This window comes from Myotis daubentonii, chromosome 9, assembly GCF_963259705.1.
Source record: "Myotis daubentonii chromosome 9, mMyoDau2.1, whole genome shotgun sequence".
Classification (NCBI taxonomy): domain Eukaryota; kingdom Metazoa; phylum Chordata; class Mammalia; order Chiroptera; family Vespertilionidae; genus Myotis; species Myotis daubentonii.
The window spans coordinates 15,082,710-15,098,079 of NC_081848.1; the positions used below are offsets into that span (position 1 = coordinate 15,082,710).

At 44.8% G+C, this 15,370-nt stretch overlaps 1 protein-coding gene across 1 annotated transcript; it reads left to right on the forward strand.

Annotated features, from left to right (window-relative positions):
* Positions 1-985: 985 nt before the first annotated feature.
* Positions 986-2,924, forward strand: LOC132242017 (importin subunit alpha-1-like). Its single transcript, XM_059710954.1, has one exon. The coding sequence runs from the start codon at positions 1,258-1,260 to the stop codon at positions 2,848-2,850; it is 1,593 nt and encodes a 530-aa protein (XP_059566937.1). The 5' UTR covers positions 986-1,257; the 3' UTR covers positions 2,851-2,924.
* The last annotated feature ends 12,446 nt before the right edge of the window (positions 2,925-15,370 follow it).

The following is a 15,370-nucleotide window of genomic DNA, read 5'->3' on the forward strand; positions in this document are numbered from 1 at the left end:
TCTTCTCCCTCTTTTTTTCTAAACACTTCCATGCCTTGTAGTTCTTCTGCTTTCTCTTCTTTTTCTCTCTACTACCCTCCTTCTCCTCCTCCTCCTCCTCCTCCTCTTCCTCCTCCTCCTCGTCCTAGTCCTCCTCCTCCTCCTCCTCCTCCTCCTCCTCCTCCTCCTCCTCCTCCTCCCCCCACTCCTCCTCCCCGGTATCTTCATATCAGCCGACCCACAGGGCACAGCTGACTCCTCCCCGAACACCTACGTCACCACCAAGAGCGGCCCTGATGGACCCTTTGATGAAGCCCTTCAACTCGCTGAAGCTTCGGGAAGCCTGGCGCCAATGATGCCGCCCGCTAGCCGGGTCAACAAGGACAACCAAACCACTGACTTGAGGACAGCTGAAATCCCTTGAGTGAACAGGCTCGCAACCTTCTACAGGAACCAGGCTCCTTGTGCACTCCAACCACTATGTTTATAGCTATGCTCGCTACCATTGCTTGTCAGCCTTCTTCCGAGCCTTAAGCAACCCAATCCAAGAGGTGGCCGCAGATTTACATGCGCCATCATTTAAAAAATAAAAAGGGGGAATTTGCCGGGAGCCGGTCCATCCTTGCTGCCTGACACAGTCGCTGCAGGGAAGGAACTTCTGCTCTGCTCGGCATATGTTTCAAGGGACCTGGCGCATAATGGCATACTGTTCTTAATATGTTTGCTCCCCTCCTTGGCACTATGTGTTTTAACCAAGGTCACCTCTCTGAGAGAGGTTGTTTCCCCAGGTAGGGATTTTCCCCTGAAGTTAGGGAGGGAACAAAACCCTTTAACTAAGTGCCAGCCGGGTGGTTAATCACTTTCACTACGAACAGTCATGCTTAAGCTACGTAATCTTTAATCCCTGGAATGGAGAAGAGACACGCCCTAACCTTTGGAACAGACATTGATAGGATTACAATCAGCCGGTATAAATACGGACGTATCAAGGCACTAAAACACAGAACCTGGCTGGAGATCCTGGACAGAACTTGGCTGGAGATCCTGGCTAGGCTGCTGATCAACGGAACGCTGTCTCCGTGTCCTTCATTCTTCGCCGACTCTGTCCACACCTTTGGGAACCCCTGGACCTGCTGGGGTTGGACCCCAACACACCTTCTGAGAGCTGAGCCACTGTAGACGTTCTCGGAGCCACCGAACCGCAGCCCGTCCTCTGCTCACGGGTCTCCTGTGCAAGCCTGAGCGGCTGTGTGGAGCTTCTCCCTTGGTCTCATAACCATGCCCACCAACGACAATGCTGATTCGCCAGCTGCCCACCTTCACAGGTTCAAGAACAAGGGGAAAGACAGTACAGAAATGAGGCGGCGCCGAATAGAAGTTAATGTGGAGCTGAGGAAAGCTAAGAAGGATGACCAGATGCTGAAAAGGAGAAATGTGAGCTCCTTTCCCGATGATGCTGCTGCGTCTCCACTGCAGGAACACCGCAACAACCAGGGCACTGTACATTGGTCTGTTGAGGACATTGTCAAAGCCATAAATAGCAACAATTTGGGAAGCCAGCTCCAAGCTACTCAGGCTGCAAGGAAACTGCTTTCTAGGGGAAAGCAGCCACCCATAGGCACCATCATCCGGGCTGGTTTGATCCCACAACTTGTGTCCTTCTTGGGCAGAACCGACTCTAGTCGCATCCAGTTTGAATCTGCTTGGGCCCTCACTAACATTGCTTCCGGGACTTCGCAACAGACCAAAGCTGTAGTAGATGGAGGTGCTATTCCAGCATTCATTTCTCTCTTGGCATCTCCCCACGCTCACATCCGGGACCAAGCCGCATGGGCTCTAGGAAATATTGCAGGCGATGGTCCAGTTTTCCGAGACCTGGTTATCAGGTATGGTGCAGTTGACCCACTGCTGGCTCTTCTTGCAGTTCCTGATATGTCATCCTTAGCACGTGGTTACCTACGTAACCTGACCAGGACACTTTTAAACCTTTGTCGCCACAAGAATGCTGTACCCCCATTAGATGCTGTTGAGAAGATTCTCCCGACTTTAGTTCGGCTCCTGCATCATGAAGATCCAGAAGTATTAGCAGATAGCTGCTGGGCCATCTCCTACCTGACTCTTGGTCCACATGAACGGATTGAAATGGTTGTGAAAACAGGAGCTGTGCCCCAACTTGTGAAGCTCCTAGGAGCTACTGAAGTGCCAATTGTGACTCCTGCGCTAAGAGCGATAGGCAATATTGCCACTGGCACGTATGAACAGACACAGGCTGTAATAGACGCAGGAGCACTTGCCATCTTTCCCAGCCTACTGATGAACTCCGAAACTAAAATTCACAAGGAAGCTACACGGACCCTCTCAAACATCACAACTGGCCGCCAGGACCAGATACAGCAAGTTGTCAATCATGGATTAGTCCCATTCCTCATTGCTGTTCTTGCTAAGGCGGGCTTTCAGACACAAAAGGAAGCTGTATGGGCTGTGAGCAACTACACAAGTGGCGGAACAGTTGAACAGATTGGATACCTCGTTCATTGTGGCATAATAGAACCACTGATGAACCTCTTAACTGCAAAAGATACCAAAATTATTATGGTTATTCTGGATGCCATTTCCAATATATTCCAGGCTGCTGAGAAACTAGGTGAAACTGAGAAGCTCAGTACGATGATTGAAGAATGTGGAGGTTTGGACAAAATTGAAGCTCTACAAAACCATAAAAATGAGTCTGTGTACGAAGCGTCACTATACTTGATTGAGAAATATTTTTCCGTAGAGGAACAGGAAGATCAAAATGTCGTGCCGGAAACTACCTCTGAAGGTTATACACTCCAAGTTTGGGATGGCACTCCTGGGACCTTTAACTTTTAGATTGGACAACTGAGGCATAAAGTTGTCTGTTGTGTACTGTGTTTGGTATCAGTACGTCTCACTGTTTCTCTACTAAGAACTCTTTTTCAGCCCTGATTGGTTTGGCTCAGTGGATGGGGAGTCAGCCTGCGGACTCGAGGGTCCAGGTTCCATTCCGGTCGGGGGCATGCGCCTTGGTGCGGGCACATCCCCAGCGGGAGGCGTGCAGGAGGCAGCTGATCGGTGTTTGTCTCTCATCGATGTTCCTGGCTCTCAATCCCTCTCCCTTCCTCTCTGTGAAAGATCAATAAAATATTTTTTTTTTTTAAATAAAGAACTCTCTTTAAACGTGGTTTGTTATTGTAGCACTTTGTACAATGAATCTATAGGTGAACAGTTCCAAACTGTACATACTGTATGAAGCTTCTGCTCTCTGTGAGTTTCTCCTATGTGGAATTTCATAGCTTGCAGTCTCCTGTAAGTAAAGAACAAATTCCACCCCCACCCCCTCCCCCCCCAAAAAATCCAAAACCAAAAACAAAACCCTTAACAAAACTGCCAGGCGGGTAGTGCACACCTGACCAGTGCCCGTCTGCAGCAGATGTGCAGCCCTGAGCTGGCTGTTCACGCTGAGGTTGAGGCCTGGTGGTGGCCGGTGCCCTGCATCTGTCTCTCGCCCAATGGGGTGTGCTGGGCCGTCCCTGGGGAAGAATCCTGGGTTCCCAAGGAGATGTGACCCGAGCCGGGACCCCGTTGGCAGGCGAGGGGAGCCCAAGGCAGGTGCTGGGCGTGGAGGCCACGGGGGCACATGCTACCAAGGAGACAGAACTGAGCCTCTTGCAGGGGCGTGCTGCCCCATCCCTCATCCGCACATGTCACATCACCCTGCTTGGCCCCGGAGGATGGCTGGTTAGCCAGAGATGGTAAGATTCCTCAGGGAAGGAACAACCTAAGACAGACACAGTCGCAGCGGGGCCGTCAGGAGACAACTTGGGGGTCAACGGAGGTGGGGCACAGACCCTCACCGCGCTTCCCCCCAACTTTGCAGACCTGAACCCTCACCCCTTCGGAGGGAGGTCCCCTGCCCCCATGGCTGCTTCCCTTCCCACACCCAGCTCACATCGGAACCCAGGTAAAGTCAAAGACTGGCTGACAGCAGCTGCCCTGTCACTGTGCAACAGGACTTGTTTCCTATTTCTTCCTTGGACTACAAGGAAAGGGGCAGCTGAAGGAAAGGGCTGTGTCAGGATGTTGTCTTCTTCCCTTTCTTCTCCCTCTTTTTTTCTAAACACTTCCATGCCTTGTAGTTCTTCTGCTTTCTCTTCTTTTTCTCTCTACTACCCTCCTTCTCCTCCTCCTCCTCCTCCTCCTCTTCCTCCTCCTCCTCGTCCTCCTCCTCCTCCTCCTCCTCCTCCTCCTCCTCCTCCTCCTCCCCCCACTCCTCCTCCCCGGTATCTTCATATCAGCCGACCCACAGGGCACAGCTGACTCCTCCCCGAACACCTACGTCACCACCAAGAGCGGCCCTGATGGACCCTTTGATGAAGCCCTTCAACTCGCTGAAGCTTCGGGAAGCCTGGTGCCAATGATGCCGCCCGCTAGCCGGGTCAACAAGGACAACCAAACCACTGACTTGAGGACAGCTGAAATCCCTTGAGTGAACAGGCTCGCAACCTTCTACAGGAACCAGGCTCCTTGTGCACTCCAACCACTATGTTTATAGCTATGCTCGCTACCATTGCTTGTCAGCCTTCTTCCGAGCCTTAAGCAACCCAATCCAAGAGGTGGCCGCAGATTTACATGCGCCATCATTTAAAAAATAAAAAGGGGGAATTTGCCGGGAGCCGGTCCATCCTTGCTGCTTGACACAGTCGCTGCAGGGAAGGAACTTCAGCTCAGCATATGTTTCAAGGGACCTGGCGCATAATGGCATACTGTTCTTAATATGTTTGCTCCCCTCCTTGGCACTATGTGTTTTAACCAAGGTCACCTCTCTGAGAGAGGTTGTTTCCCCAGGTAGGGATTTTTCCCTGAAGTTAGGGAGGGAATAAAACCCTTTAACTAAGTGCCAGCTGGGTGGTTAATCACTTTAACTACGAACAATCATGCTTAAGGTAAATAATCTTATTCCCTGTAATGGAGATAAGAAATGCCCTAACCTTTTGGCGGCGGAAGGCGCGGTTGGCGTTTTCAATCGGGAGGGAGTCTCAGGCTCTGAGCTCCAGATACAGGCGAGTCTTTAGGGACCCAGGCTCAAACGGGAGAAGCGGGACTGTCTGGCTTTGGTCAGAGCGAGTGCAGCTTTCTCTCCGAGCTTTGCAGCGGGTGCTGGGACTCAGAGAGGCAGAGCCCCTGGGTACAGGACTGAGAGCCGCCATAACTGCTCTCTCCGGCCCAGGCTGTTGATCCTGTTCAATCCTCCCTGCCCAAGCCCTGCACAGAGACATTTGCTGGATAGCCTCAGGCAAAGGCTAAATTAGCATCTCCCTCGAGGACAGAAGTTCTCTCACTGCTGACACAGCTGATTCTCATAGCCACTTGGCCTGGAGGTCAAACCCTCCCTGGGATTAGCTACAACAATCAAGGTTTAACTATAAGACTGCAAACAAAGACCACTAGGGGGTGCACCAAGGAAGCATAACAAAATGCGGAGACAAAGAAACAGGACAAAATTGTCAAAGGAAGATATAGAGTTCAGAACCACACTTTTAAGGTCTCTCAAGAAGTGTTTAGAAGCCGCCGATAAACTTAATGAGATCTACAAGAAAACTAATGAGACCCTCGATGTTATATTGGGGAACCAACTAGAAATTAAGCATACACGGACTGAAATAACGAATATTATACAGACTCCCGACAGCAGACCAGAGGAGCGCAAGAATCAAGTCAATGATTTGAAATGCGAGGAAGCAAAAAACACCCAACGGGAAAAGCAAAATGAAAAAAGAATCCAAAAATGCGAGGATAGTGTAAGGAGCCTCTGGGACAGCTTCAAGCGTAACAACATCAGAATTATAGGGGTGCCAGAAGATGAGAGAGACCAAGATATTGAAAACCTATTTGAAGAAATAATGACAGAAAACTTCCCCCACCTGGTCAAAGAAATGGACTTACAGGTCCAAGAAGCACGGAGAACCCCAAACAAAAGGAATCCAAAGAGGACCACACCAAGGCACATCATAATTAAAATGCCAAGAGCAAAAGACAAAGAGAGAATCTTAAAAGCAGCAAGAGAAAGAAACCCAGTTACCTACAAGGGAATACCCATACGACTGTCAGCTGATTTCTCAACAGAAACTTTGCAGGCCAGAAGGGAATGGCAAGAAATATTCAAAGTGATGAATACCAAGAACCTACAACCAAGATTACTTTATCCAGCAAAGCTATCATTCAGAATTGAAGGTCAGATAAAGAGCTTCACAGATAAGGAAAAGCTAAAGGAGTTCATCACCACCAAACCAGGATTATATGAAATGCTAAAAGGTATCCTTTAAGAAGAGGAAGAGGAAGAAAAAGGTAAAGATACAAATTATGAACAACAAATATGCATCTATCAACAAGTGAATCTAAGAATCAAGTGAATAAATAATCTGATGAACAGAATGAACTGGTGATTATAATAGAATCAGGGACATAGAAAGGGAATGGACTGACTATTCTTGGGGGGGAAAGGGGTGTGGGAAATTCGGGAAGAGACTGGACAAAAATCGTGCAGCTATGGATAAGGACAGTGGGTGGGGAGTGATGGCGGAGCGTGGGGCGGGAACTGGGAGGAGGGGAGTTATGGGGGGGAAAAAAGAGGAACAAATGTAATAATCTGAACAATAAAGATTTAATTAAAAAAAAAAAAAAAGAAATGCCCTAACCTTTGGAATAGAGATTGATAGGATTGGAATCAACTGGTTTAAATACAGATGTAACAAGACAACAGGACACAGAACCTAGACGGACAGAACCTAGACACAGAACCTAGACACAGATCCTACACAGAACCTAGAGACAGAAGAACTTTGCTGGAGAGAACATGGCAAAAGATCCTGGACAGAAACTGTCCACAGAACCTAGAGACAGAACCTAGCGAGAGATCCTGGCTGAAGAACCTAGAGACAGAACCTTGACAGAACCTGGCTGGAGAACCTAGGGAGGGAACATGGCTACAGAACCTGGCTGGAGAACCTGGAGAACCTGGCTGGAGAACCTAGCAAGAGAATATGGACACAGAACCTGGCTGGAGATCCTAACCAGAACTTCCCTGGAGATCCTTTCCAGAACTTGGCTAGAGATCCTGACCAGAACTTGGCTAGAGATCCAGGCTAGGCTGCTGATCAACTTAACGCTGTCTCCGTGTCATTCCTTCTTCGCCGACTCTGTCCACACCTTTGGGAACCCCTGGACCTGCTGGGGTTGGACCCCAGCAGCCCGCGGGCCGTAGTTTGAGGACCCCTGCATTAGAATATGAGAATCTGAAGTTTAAAGGATGTTGCAGATACTAAAGATCCCAAATTCCTGAGTAAGGGGCCAGGACTTAGTACAGTGATTATTTTCAGATGGGAGAGGAATTTCTCATTGGATGTAACTGGAGAGAAAGAGGAAAGGAATGGTGGGATATAGGAAGGAAGGTTAGTAAGTGGGCAGGGAGTTGTGAGAGTTCTTAGTAGCTTATATTTCTTGGTGGAATGAGAGATAATGTCCTGAGGGTTTCAGAAGTGCAGGGGAGGCTTGGAAGAGCAGTTTTGCAGAAGAGCCTTCTCACCAGGGAAATATTGAAGTTGGCTGGATTTTTGGGCCCAGTTGGGCCTAGAAGCCATGACTGGTTGTGGCCTTGGTTTCCAATAGCCCCTAGAGCTCAGACGTGTAGGCATGAGACGGTAGAAGCTGGATTATTCTACAGTAGCTTTGCCAGGTGGGTGCATGGAGCTTATACTAGTAACATTGACAAGAATGTGGTTGAAGGGATGGCTTTTCTGAGGCCTCCTTTGCCCACTGTTTTGCTTTTTGACTTTCTCTGCAATGGGGCTGTTAGGTTAGGTGGCTCACGAGGCGGCGTAAGAAATAAAGAGTCGAGTGAATCAGAAAAGAAAAGAAAAGAAAAGAAAAGAAAAGAAAAGAAGATAAAAGAAAAGGAAAGAAAAGAAAAGAAAAAAGAAAAGAAAAGAAAAGAAGAGAAAAGAAAAGAAGAGAAAAGAAAAGGAAAGGTTTATTGCGTCCCCGGGAGACCCACGTACCCCAAAGACAGGGCACGTGGATTCACACCAACAGGTAGGGGGGCGCTTTTTTTATACTGCAGTTGGGTGAGGGGCGGGGACATGAACTGAGGTATTCAGCTGAGGAAGTTTCAGCTGCAGGGGGTCAGCAAGGTATTCAGGAAGGAGTCAGTATCTGTGTCTGGTACGCTGATCTGTTAGAAATGCCAGGGAGAGTCCATTATCTCATCACATGTCTGCATGTATCCGATCCTGGGCTCTCTCTGACCTAACAGGGGCCACTGGTGTGTGAATGAAGAGAGGCTAGTGGTAAGCTAACACATGCGTGAAAGTGTCTGAGGGGTATTTTGTTGAACTTTCCTTATAGTGAAGCACCCTGAAAATGTGGGTAATGCAGTTTAGGGTTTGTCAATTCAATGGTTTAAGTTAATAAACACCAACAATGCCAGTGCCTGGAAATAGACAAATGAATATGAAGCAGCTCCTGTGTTCCAGGAGTTTACAGTCTAATGGGAGAAACAGGTAAGCCATTACATGTTAAGTCCAAAGACAAAGATGTTTCCCTGGGGTTGTGACCTAGCAAGGGAGGTTATGCTGACTCAGTCGTTTCCCACAGCGGGAAGAGCAAGGACCTCTGCTCCACCGCTCTGATAGGAGGGATGCCTGAAGGCCCCAGGTCTGGGTGGGCTGCAGCGCTGGCTTCCTGTGTGGAAGCTGGGGCCAAGCTCTCAGGAGAGAAACCCAGTTGCCTTTGGGGCTGTGCTTGCCTTGGCTGAGGTTCCCAAGGAGCCTCTGTCAGCCGCTTCAGCACTGCCCTGTAGATTTTTTTAAACTTATCTTTATTGTTGAAAGTATTACAGATTGTTCTCTCTTTTCCCCCATGGACCCCTTCTAGCCCGCACCTGCTCCCTGCCCCAGGCCTTCACCACCCTATTGTCTGTGTCCATGGGTCATGCATACAAGTTCTTTGTTTGATCTCTTTCCTTCCACCCGCCCCCACCTTCCCTCAGATTCAACCCTCTGTTCCAAGCTTCCATATCTCTGGATCTATTTTGTTCCATGACAGGGAGTCTGGCAGGAGCAATGATGCGTTTTGGAGGATTGTATTCTGCAGCTGAGTATAGGGATTTGCTGTAAAGGCCACTCAGCCAGGGACCTGAGCGAGCAGTGTTGGTCAGGAAGGGGCTTCTGTCTTCACTGTTTAGCTTTTGCACTTGTCCTCATGTCTCATCTCCATGGAGCCTGCGGAGGCAGGTGGCTGCTTTGGAATGAACACCAGGTAAGGTTGGGAGCAGCACGTGCTGAGGCTTTCTTTGGGGTTCATTCTTGCTATCTGACTAGGGTGGGTATTTTGTCTCTTAGGTTCACAGCAGAATTAAGGGAAAGGGACAGAGATTTCCTATATGCCCCCAGACGCACACAAACACTGCCTCTCCCACATTATCTACATCAGTCAACAGAGTGGTGCATTTGTTACAATTGATGAAGCTACATTAACATGTCATATATACCCAAAGCCCACCATTTGCATTACAGTTTACTCTTAGTGTTGTACTTTGGTTTTGGACAAATGTATAATGACATAGATCCATCATTATGGTATCATACAGGACATTTTCCTTGCTCTACAAGTCCCTATGCTCTGCCTATTCATCTCTTTCCTGCCCTCGGCAACCCCTAACAAGCATTGATCTTTTTACTGTCTCCATGTTTTGTCTTTTCCAGAACATAATATAGTTGAAATCATATGGTATGTAGTCTTTTCAGATTGTATTTAAAGTTTCTCTCTGTTTTTCATGGATTGATAGCTCTGTCTTGTTAGTGTTGAATAATAATATCCCATTATCTGGGTTTACCACAGTTTATTTATATATTCATTTACTGTAGGATATGTTGGTTAATATTTTATGACAATTGTTTTACAATTATGGCTAATGATACTAATAAACATTTGTGGACATAGTTTTCAATTCCTTTGGGTAAGCACCAAGGAATATAGTTGCTGGATCATATGAAAAGAGTATGTTCAGTTTTGTAAGAAAGTGCCCAACTGTCTTCCAAAGTGGCTGCACCATTTTGCATTCCCACCCGCAGTGAATGAAAGTTCCTGTTGCTCCACCTCCTCGTCAGCATTTGATGTTGTCTGTGTTTTGGATTTGGGCCATTCTAATAGCTTTGTAATGGTGTCTCACTGCTGTTTCAATGTGCATTTCCCTGATGACATGTGATGTGAAGTGTCCTTTCATATGTGTATTTTCCATCTGTGCATCTTCTTTGGTGAGGTGTCTGTTAAGGTCTCGAGCCTATTTTTAAATTATGTTTTTTTTCTTATTAGATTTTAAGGGCTCTTTTTATATCTTAATAACAGTTCTTTATCAGATTGTCTCCGTTTTTCAGGGATGAAATTCTTACCCAGAATGCCCCGGCTGATTTCTTCAGCTGTCTCATAGGATGATGACTACCAGGAAGTCTAGGAAGGTCAGAAAGCAGCATTTGTAGCCTCTTTACCTGGTGTACCAGTTAATAATGCAGATTTTTTTTCAATAGATGGAATTACATATATGTTGCTATATATGTGATTTAATATGTGTGCTATTTTGTTGTATTGACAGCAAGCTTCAAAACTTCATATGTCAAATTTGCTGAAGGTGTTAACATCATAGATAGTTTTACGCTTAAAAATGTCGAATTTCATGCCAAAAAATGAGCTTTGCGGGAAGTTTTAATTCATTACTTATTTTGAAGAAAAAGTTATCGTATACTTCGGGAAGCTTATGGTGAACATGCTCCATCTCAAGATACTTGTGAACGCTGGTTTAAATGCTTTAAAAGTGATGATTTCGATGTGAAAGACAAAGAATATCCAAGTCAACCGAAAAAGTTTGAAGAACAACAATTATAAGTATTATTGGATGAAGATGCGTGTCAAACTCAAAAACAACTTGCAGAAAGATTAAACGTTGCTCAACAAACAATTCCTGATCATTTACAAGCAATGGGAAAGATTTTAAAGGAAGGAAAATGGGTGTCACATCAACTGAACGAAAGACAAATAGAAAACCGAAAAGTCATCAATAAAATGTTGTTTCAATGGCACGAAAGAGTCTTTTTTGCATCGAATTGTGACTGGTGATGAAAAGTGGATTTATAATCCAAAGTCATGGGTTGATCCAGGTCAACCATCAACATCGACTGCAAGGCCAAATCGCTTCGGAAAGAAGACAATGCTCTGCGTTTGGTGGGATCAGGAAGGAGTGGTGTATTCTGAGCTTCTAAAACCAGGTGAAACCATTAGTACTGATTGCTATGACAACAAATAATCAATTTGTACAGAGGTTCTTGTCCCAGCATCAAGAAGGGTTCAGGAATCTAGAGAAGGCTGTGCGTAGATGTTAAGTAAGAGACTATCCAGAAAGATAATTTTGAAAGGCATTTGGGGGTCAGAGGAGCTTAGCTACAGGAGCTAAGTTCTAAGGTCTTAAAGTCTAAGGCAGTGGTTCTCAACCTTCCTAATGCCGTGACCCTTTACTACAGTTCCTCATGTTGTGGTGACCCCAAACCATAAAATTATTTTCGTTGCTACTTCATAACTGTAATTTTGCTACTGTTATGAATCATAATGTAAATATCTGATATGCAGGATGTATTTTTATTGTTACAAAATGAACATAATTAAAGCATAGTGATTAATCACAAAAACAATATATAATTATATATGTGTTTTCGATGGTCTTAGGCGACCCCTGTGAAAGGGTCGTTCGACCCCCCTAAAGGGGTCGCGATCCACAGGCTGAGAACCGCTGGTCTAAGGTCTTAGGTTCTCTCTGTCCCCAGGACCCATGCTTTTTATTAACACAACTTGTCCTGAGGTGAGGCAGAGATATACACTTCAAAGGGTCAGGGTTTGGTACAGAGTCCATTGTCAGAATGTGGGAATTAGCCTACGGCTGTTCAGGTGTTTGGCCAGTAGGAGGCAATAACATGTAGATTAAGATGCCTTTTAACTGTCTGGCAGGCACAATCAATTTAATGTATCCTATTCAGGTTTGGGGAAATGCCTTTAGCCATTCCCAGATGCAGCCCTGCTAAACATGCTGGAATTGGTGTCCAGAAAATTTGAACCACGCTTTGATCGCGAAACAACTAGAATGGGCCAGAAAACACGGCAAAGTAATTTTGTTTCATGATAATGCATCATCACACACTTCAAAACCAGTTAAAGATATGTTAAAAGATCTTGCCTGGGAAGTATTAACCCACCTGCCATATTCACCAGACCTTGCTCCTTCAGGTTACCACTTGTTCCTATCGATGGCGCATGCACTTTCTGAGCAGCACTTCAAAAAGTATGAAAAAGTTGAAAATTGGGTTTCTGACTGGTTTGCCTCAAAACAAGAAAAGTTCTATTGGTACAGTGTCCACAAATTACCTGAAAGATGGGGGAAATGTGTAGCTAGCGATGGACATTACTTTGAATAAAGCACTTTTGATGTTTCTCTTGAAATTATCGTGTTTTCTTTGATTGCAAAATCTGCATTATTAACCGGTGCACCTGGTAGTTGGAGACAATCAGCCAGAAGAGGGTTGACAAAGCCTGCTGGGTGACCAGTCATTGGTACCAGACCAATGGAGGTAGTAAGGTCCTAAGAAACAATAACAGTTTTTTTTTTTCTGAGGTCCCATAGCAAATAGGATGTAGGACTCAAATCTACATTTTCAGTTGGGTGTCCAAAATGGGCAAGTGAGTATCTGGAGAGGGGAATTTTTGTGCCAATACATCTCTTCTTCCCATCTGACCTACAGAGAACACATGGCCTGACATTTAGCTGATCAAGATCCCAACGCTGTAATTTGGAGCCTGATTCTTTATGGGCCAAGGAGAGGCCGAGGGATTACCAACTTTTCCCTTTGTCTCTTAGCTTATAGGCTAAGATACCAGAGCAGTTCTATGGCCATCACAGCAAATGCTGGTATTTTTTTTTCTGTCAGAATTCATCTTTTGCGAATTAGAAAGAGAGCAACAAGAAAACCCCAGAGTGAGCAGAAGGAAGGAGATAATAAAGATTAGAGCAGAAATAAATGACATAGAGACCAAAAAAACAATACAGAAAATCAATGAAACCAAGAGCTGGTTCTTTGAAAGGATAAACAAGATTGATAAACCTCTAGCCAGACTCACCAAGAAGCAGAGAGAGAGGACCCAAATAAATAAAATCAGAAACGATAGAGGCGAAATAACAACAGACCCCACAGAAATACAAATGATTGTTAAAAAATACTATGGACAGCTTTACTCCAACAAACTAGACAACCTGGAGGAAATGGACAAATTCCTAGAAAAATACAGCATTCCAAAACTCAATCAGGAAGAATCTAAAAATCTCAACAGGCCAATAACTATGGAAGAAATTGAAGCAGTCATCAAAAAGCTTCCATCAAACAAAAGCCCAGGACCAGATGGCTTCACAGGGGAGTTTTACCAAACATTCAAGGAAGAACTAAAACCTATCCTCCTCAGACTACTACAAAAAATTCAAGAGGAAGGAACACTTCCAAGCTCATTCTATGAAGCCAGCATCACCCTAATACCAAAACCAGGTAAAGACAACACAATGAAAGAGAATTACAGGCCAATATCCCTCATGAACATAGATGCCAAAATCCTCAACAAAATCTTAGCAAATCGGATCCAGCAGTACATCAGAAAGATCATACACCATGACCAAGTAGGATTTATCCCAGGGATGCAAGGATGGTACAATATCCGCAAATCAATAAACGTGATACATCACATAAACAAATTGAAAGAAAAAAACCACATGGTCATATCAATTGATGCAGAAAAAGCATTTGACAAAATTCAACACCCATTTTTGATAAAAACTCTCAGCAAGGTGGGAGTAGAAGGATCATACCTCAACATAATAAAAGCCATATATGACAGGCCCACAGCCAACATCATACTCAACGGACAAAAACTAACACCATTTCCCCTAAGAACAGGAACAAGACAGGGATGCCCCCTCTCACCACTCCTGTTCAACATAGTACTGGAAGTGTTAGCCATTGCAATTCGGCAAGAAGAAGAAATAAAAGGCATCCAAATTGGAAAAGAGGAAGTAAAACTGTCCTTATTTGCAGACGACATGATATTATACATACAAAACCCTAGAGATTCCATCAAAAAGCTACTAGACTTAATACATGAATTTGGCAATGTAGCAGGATACAAAATTAACCCCAAGAAATCTGAGGCATTTCTATACACCAATAGTGAACTTTCAGAAAGAGAGATTATAAAAACAATCCCGTTTACCATTGCACCGAAAAAACTAAGCTACCTAGGAATAAACTTAACTAAAGAGGTAAAAGACCTCTACTCAGAAAACTACAGGACGTTGAAAAAAGACATAGAGGAAGACATAAACAGATGGAAGAACATACCGTGTTCATGGATTGGTAGAATCAACATCATCAAAATGTCCATACTACCCAAAGCAATCTATAAATTCAACGCACTTCCCATTAAAGTACCAACAGCATACTTCAGAGATCTAGAACGAACTTTCCAAAAATTCATCTGGAATAAAAAAAGACCCCGAATAGCTGCAGCAATCCTGAAAAAGAACAAAGTAGGTGGGATCTCAATACCAGATATCAAGTTGTATTACAAAGCCACTGTTCTCAAAACTGCCTGGTACTGGCACAAGAATAGGCATATAGATCAATGGAATAGAATAGAGAGCCCAGAAATCGGCCCGAACCAATATGCTCAATTAATATTTGACAAAGGAGGCAAGAACATACAATGGAGCCAAGATAGTCTCTTCAATAAATGGTGCTGGGAAAATTGGACAGATATATGCAAGAAAATGAAACTAGACCACCAACTTACACCATACACAAAAATAAACTCAAAATGGATAAAGGACTTAAATGTACGACAGGATACCATAAAAATTCTAGAAGAATCCAAAGGCAAGAAAATCTCAGACATATGCCGAAGCAATTTCTTCACTGATACAGCTCCTAGGGCACTTGAAACTAAAGAAAAAATGAACAAATGGGACTACATCAAAATAAAAAGCTTCTGCACAGCAAAAGAAACCATCAACAAAACAACGAGAAAACCCACTGTGTGGGAAAACATATTTGCCAATGACATATCTGATAAGGGCCTAATCTCCAAAATTTATAGGGAACTCATACAACTTAACAAAAGAAAGATAAACAATCCAATCAAAAAATGGGCAAAGGACCTAAATAGACACCTTTCAAAAGAGGACATCCAGAAAGCCAAGAGACATATGAAAACATGCTCAAAGTCACTAATCATC

Coding starts and splice junctions, on each gene's coding strand:
- LOC132242017 (XM_059710954.1), top strand. CDS start 1,258: ATGCCCACCAACGACAATGCTGATTCGCCAGCTGCCCACCTTCACAGG.